The sequence below is a fragment of the Psammomys obesus genome, unplaced genomic scaffold (assembly GCF_907164565.1).
Source record: "Psammomys obesus unplaced genomic scaffold, mPsaObe1.curated_primary_1811, whole genome shotgun sequence".
Lineage (NCBI taxonomy): Eukaryota > Metazoa > Chordata > Mammalia > Rodentia > Muridae > Psammomys > Psammomys obesus.
The window spans coordinates 1-6,673 of record NW_026594724.1 but is presented as its reverse complement, the minus strand read 5'-3'; the positions used below and the strand labels follow the sequence as shown (position 1 = coordinate 6,673).

Below are 6,673 nucleotides of genomic sequence, written 5' to 3'. Positions count from 1 at the left end.
GTGTGCACATGTGTGTTTTTGTCTGTGTGACTTTCTGTGTGTGTGTGTGCATATGTGTGTTTTTGTCTGTGTGTGTCTGTGTGTGTGTTTATTTTAAACAATTCTATCTTTGTACTGTTACCAAAGACTAAGAAAGATGTATTCCTGCCTAGGATTCGAAAAGGTATTGTCTCGTTTGGTTTGCTAGTCTAACAGAAACAAGGCCATAGGTGACAGAATTCTAAATAGACTGTGGAACAGACCTCATGTCTTGGGGTACACAGAAAATAGCCCAATGTGAGATCCGAACACAAATCCAACACAGTCACCAGCCACCCCTCCCTTTCCTCCAATATCAAGAATATGACAACAAGTTTTTGAATTCTTTTTATTCATGTTGCCCAGGGGCACCCAGTATCTTTACAGTGCGACTGCTCAGATTGGTAAACATCATCGCAGTTGTGTAGTTCGTCAGCCTGATGGTTGAGGGTGGCTCCAGCTGGGGTGGAATTGCTGCTGGGGAGAGGACGGTGGAAGGGAGTCAAAGGAGTTTTCAGCTTACAGGTTAGTGAGAAGCCAGTCTAGCAGTTGCTTTCTAGCCATGTTGCCCACTGCTTCATCCAGTTGTCGTTCCTTGGCAAACTTCATGACCTCCTGAAGAAGATCTCCTACGCTGTAGCCTTTTTCTGCTGCCTTGGCAGAAACTTCAGGGAGCTTTGAAGAGAGCAGAGTTAGCTTAATACTTTTTTGGAAAGAGGACTCACTGGGCAAAGTGAACTAAAATCTCCCTGTGCCTGTCCACTGGATTAAAGTCTTTTTCCTTAAGCTTTGTGAAACTAAGTTGTGTTCACAAAGTACTTCTCACCAGGTCACAGACCCTCAAGTTAGTCTGTGAAGATTTCTAGGTCAAGGTTGCCATTACTTTCTATCCCTTATCAATCAGAAGAGATGGGTATAAGGAAAATTACATGGTTTCATTTCAACTACTGTACTGAAAATTATTTAACTATGTGATTTCTCTGGACTCTAATGTGGAAATTAGTGTGTGTGCGGGCACACACATGAGTGTATAGAGGATGTGGTTATAAATGAATGCTAGTCTGCTCCCATCTACCCATACTACCTTTAATTTCTTGGGCCTGAATGCATTTCTTACCTTCTCGAGAAGTCCATCATCATCTCCCATGAAGTACAGCATTGGCACATTAAACTGAGAGGCTGCAATCCACTGCAGGACAGCCTGCAGCTGCTTCTGCAAGTTACTTGTAGTGCACTGATTGTTGACGATCACTTCAGGGCCAGGAGTATCTGGATAGTTCTGTGCTGCTGCGCCTTCACGACCACATCTTTGGGCACCAGTTGCCATGGCTGCTTGTTCTTCCAGCTCAGCCAGGGCTGATCCATTGTTGCTGTATTTGGCCATGATCAGGCACAGTTTCATCACGGATTCTACCAGTTGATCTATAAACTGGCGGTTCATTTGCTTCATCCCACTGATGAAGTCCAGTTCAAGATTGTCTTGGCAGTGATCTTCAGGTCTCTTGGACATGGGAGAAGCTTTGTTGGATCTAGCATCACAACAGCGCTTATTCTCATTTTCAGGTAGTTCTTCACAGTTGAAAGGGCTCTCACTAAGAAGTTTTTGAATCAGGGACAGAACCATGTTTGACATATCCAGCTTCTGGGAGTCCAGTTGTGCGTCCTTTGGGCATGTAGATGGTCCAGGAGCTCCACGACTTTCAAAATGCTTCACTGAAAGTGACTTAGAACTTTGGCCATTTCCACACTTTTCAAAGTGTGAGCTTTGGGACATATACCCCATGGAGGTACCAGGACATTCTTCTTCACATGTATCTTTGCCCTTGGCTTGTTGGGTCAGATGGTACTGAATGAGCATAAGGGCAGAGACAATCAGATCTTTGGCTAGTGAATCCGTGGAAGGACTGATCTTTTCTCTCTTCTCATCTTTAGTGGGGCATATTTTGGTAGGCATCCTGGCTTGGTTTCCTTGCTTCTGATTCCACATAGTGAGGCTCTCTTTGAGGATATGTTCGCTGACTTTCTCAGCACTTGTCAGTGCTTTGCAGCATGGATCCGTTTTTGGTTTGCATTTATCTTTTCCCTTCATCTCAGCTTTCATAGCTGAGAACTCAAGGCTCTGATTCTTGCATTTCGGATCATGAGTTCCTGTTTTTAATGTTGCGTATGCCAGACTCTGAGATTTAGTCTCCTTCTTCTCACCAAGAAGAGCGCTGACCAGACGCTTTAGCATGGCCTCCATGATGTCCGCTGCATTTTGTTTTCCATGATTGAAAAGATTCCTCTTGACAGCCGAAACGAAGTCTGAGTCTGTCATCAGGACTCCTGTTATGTTATGCAAGTTCTTCATGCATGAATCAATCAGATCAGACACAATTTCCTTGGTGTGCTTTAACAGTACCCTTTTCAGGACCACACAAGCTGGAATTGGCTTCCCACAGCTGTGCACTTTCAACGTTTTCATAACCGAGACCATCATGTCAGATGCCACCTGATTTGCATAAACCATAAGCCCCTTGCTGATGGAATCTGCAAACTCTTTGCTGTCTTTTGGGCACATCTGCTTCTCTCCACACTTGTTCTTGTTAGATAATTCACTATACAGAAAAGTTTTCCTGCCATCCCTGCATTCCTCCCCATTGCCGCGCATTTCTGCTGAGGTCAGTTCTACAGCTTCATGGGCCATCTCGGAAGCTATTTTGCTCACAGCGCTTCGGGGGCTGATTTTTCCCTTTTCTCCTGTGGGTGCATACACTGAATGATGGAGGCATTTGTTCCCACCCTCCAATTTGTCTTTGATTTCCTTACGGGCCATTTGGATTACCAGAGAAGACAACCGGTTGACATAGTAGGAAAGGTCATCCATAGAGCATTCTCCATCAGGAGTGGCAACTGACCTCTGATTGCTAGGAGATTTGGCTGCAAGATTTGATGGACTTTGGTTATTGTTGGTGTTTTTGGATGCTGTCATTTCTAGGCGTAGGCTTTGAGGTCCTTTGTTTAGATAATCCGCGTTTAGTTGATCAGCGTACACACTGTAGCAGTTCTCATAGCGTATTCTTTGATATTCACCATCTAAGCCTCCTACTTTATGTTTACAGCTAGAGGCTGAGGGGCTTAACGCATGTTGAAAACCCAAGGCATACTTCTGGAGATCATTGAGGAGCCAATTGAAGACACTTATGGGATCAGAAGGAGCTTGTTTGAAAAGACACACAGATCCCTCCGTCTAGAAAGAGAAGAACACCTCTCCATAAGAGTTTGAAGAGTTTGGGTAGGCTACTTCTGCCCTCTTATTTTCTGTTTGCTAAAAGGTATAGCTTGTAAGTAACACAGATATTTGACTGACTTTATTAACATCTAATAATATCCATTAATAAATATTGAAGCTGTGATAGCAACAAAAGCCTGGAGTATAGTGTATACTCTCCTAGGCTTAACTATTCATAAGTGTTGCCAATTTCATATGAGTATGTGTGTATGTCTCAATGTGTAAACAATGTGTCAGTGTATATTGTGTATATAAGTATATTAATATGGCAATTCATATTTTTGGGTATTTCCATAGATCTGAGAGTGGGTCAATCTGTATTGTTCATGTTGGATGTTGCTATTATATGTATATATGTATTAGTATGGCTATGTGTAACCATATATGATAATGTGTTGACATCACTACCTATCATGCATGTCTACTGTGTAAGCCAACATAAGCATGCATTTTATACATATTTGTGAATGGAAAAATTCACTTGTATATGTCAGCATGTGTGAATATGTAAAGAAGCCATTGTCAGTTTCAATAATGTTAATATGTTTAAAATAATGACATGTAGTTTATTCTACATTTATAAGATCTATAAGTATTTGATAATGTGTATAAAAATGTTGCACATTCTCTGGGTGTTTTGAGTAGGTAGGTGAATGACATAAGTACATATTTGTGTAAGTGAGTGTATCAAACTATCAAACAAGTGTGTTAGTGAATATGTTACTTTACCTAAGTTTGTATGTATGCATCAGTCATGACTGTGTATTGTCACAAATGTCTTTCCATACATTTATAAATGTATATGTCAGTGTCTGAATCGATTAGGGTCACTGTGTTCTGGTCAAGGCTCATATGTGCTAATAGTGTTGGTGTGTGTTTTTTGCATTAATGTAATGGTGCTAATGTAAATGTGTGTGCATATGTAAAGGTCAGTGTAATTATCAATGCATATATGTGACATGCAGCACCATTTACCTACCCTGCACCTGTGGAGGTCAGGAAAGTATGTCAGACCTCCTGGAATTGGAGTTGCAGCCCAATGTGGGTGCAGGGAATGAAACCCAGGTTCTCTAGACAAGCTGTCAGTACTATTAACCTCTGGGGCATCTCTCTATCCCCAAGTTGTACCTTTCTTAAGACTACATGATAGAACTGGCCACCCCCAAATAATTCCCAAAACTTTGAAGAATTTTACTGTGACTTGCTTTTCTTCTTTCAGAGCCACTGGACTCGTGCCAAATGTCTCTGAAATCATAAGTGATGTTTATAACATGTGAGCCTAGAGACATGGAACAGAAGGCATTTGATTTCTTCGCATTTAAGCCAAATGCCCTTCCAATTACCAGTCAGTCCAGGCTTATAGGAATGTGGGTGTAGTTTGGTACCCTCTCTAAACAATGAGCCTGACAACTTGAAATACACAAAAAGAAATGGATTGGCCTCTGACCATAGCATGCAAGTCTACTTTGAAACCTTTCAACAGCTTGTGTATGTAATCTCTTAGGTACCCAAATTCTTAGTAGTTCTGTTTTTTGTTTGTTTGTTTGTTTTGTTTTTCTGTTACATATCTTTCTTCCTTACTGGATGGTGGACAATATGAGACTCATGAGCACAGTATAATTCAGCAAGGAGCATTGCAAAGGTTGATACTAAGTGTACATCTTTCTTAGAGCAAGGATAGGAAAGTTCTGTTTGGAGTATATACCTACAAGTCAAGGGGTGGTGGTCTGAACCTTTGAGATTAATGAACACCATTTTAAAAATACTGCATGTGGAATTTACCAATTAAACTTAATCCTGTGTTTTCTTGAATGCCATGTGTTCCAGGTTGGTGGGCCTATTGAACAACCTTTTCCTTACCATCTCTTAGCCAGTCTTCAGATTTACTATCGACCCTAGAAATTAGAAGTGATAGAAGGCTAGGTCACCTTAGACTGGTCTTGTTTTTCAGTGTCCTTGATCACGATAATCTCTTTTTCTTCCAGATTCTCCAGGTTCAATTCACCTTCTGACCTGGAACCAGCAGCACCCTGTAAAATTAAAAGGTGAGATTTTTATTTAAAAGTTGATTTTTTGAGATTTCCCCACTAAGAGGCTACAACTTCACAGCACGTTTCTCATCATCCTTTTATTTCTCCAGGAGAGGTAGGGTTTCGATGCTACAAAATTTGAAGAATGAGACAAGATTATAACCATACATTGTTAATCCATTCTTTGATGACACTCAAGACTATCAGTCTCAAGAGCCATATTTTGTTCCCACATTTTAGGACAGATTATGCATATCCATGCTTTTTTCTTTTAGCCTAACAAATGACATAAGTGACTTCTAAAATGAAATTTGTTATCAAGAGTGACAATAAATATAGAAGCAGAGACCCTGGGCCTTCCACCTGAATCTCCTCTATCTTTCCTCCCTCTGTTTTCCCCTCTCCCTTTACTCATATTTCACAGAAAGCCGTGCTCATTTTCACAGCCTCTTTGACTTTGAGCAGACAAGACCCACCTTGAAATCTTTATCTTCCACATTCAGGGTGGACACATCCACAAAGCATATCTGTATAAAATTAGGAGGGCACATTTAGATAAGTTCTAGAAGAAAGGTCATTAATTTCTTTCTTGGAGATGATAATAACACTTACCTTGTGAGATTCTTGGGAAAATGAACTGATAGAGTAAGTTTCTAAGGAGAATGTGGCACAAAAGAGAATGTGGTCCAAAAGAAAATATCTATAAATATTGATTGGAACAAACAAACCAAAGAAGGTATGGCCCAACTGGTACAAGTGAAAAGGTTGATTTTTGTACCAGAATTTGAATTCTCTTACCTTAAAATTTAGGGCATTTTCTACTAAATCGGTCTTTTTCAAGATGTGCTATCGGTCTTTTTCAAGATGTGCTATTTTACTGTTGATATTATCAAATGTTTTAATAGTACATGAGTAAACATTCCTGTGTTTAATAGGTACATTGTACTAGAATATGAAGTTTGTGGTGTTATGAATAATAGTTTCAGGTGATGATCATGTTTAAATAGAAATTATTTTTGATGTTACAACGTTATATATCAAGTAACTAATATAATGGATGGTACTTGATCAGGATGAAAATGTGAAAAACTGTCCAAATGATTTGAAATTTGGGAAGCAGTATAAAATACTTGATGTAATTTGCCTTTCTGAGTGAACTCAGTGCAGCTTATTGGTAGCTCTATATTATGACTTTAGGATTAGGTAACAAAAACTGGCCATTAGGCAACCACTACTAGTCCCTCCTCTTAGGCTCCTCCCTTCTTAGGCTCCCCATTGCTGGTTCCTTCCACTCAGCTCATCACCTAGCAGGGCCCACCCCACTAAGGACCCTCCCTCCTCTCAGGCCCCACCC

The 6,673-nt window shown here is 40.4% G+C and overlaps 1 protein-coding gene across 1 annotated transcript; it reads right to left on the bottom strand.

Annotated features, from left to right (window-relative positions):
* Nucleotides 1–537: 537 nt before the first annotated feature.
* Nucleotides 538–5,972, bottom strand: Akap4 (A-kinase anchoring protein 4; the record flags this gene model as incomplete). Its single annotated transcript, XM_055619133.1, has 5 exons — nt 538–693; nt 1,136–3,247; nt 5,218–5,319; nt 5,796–5,846; nt 5,932–5,972. Coding segments are annotated over 5 exons (2,462 nt in total), but the record flags the coding sequence as incomplete, so codon positions are not given.
* Nucleotides 5,973–6,673: the final 701 nt, after the last annotated feature.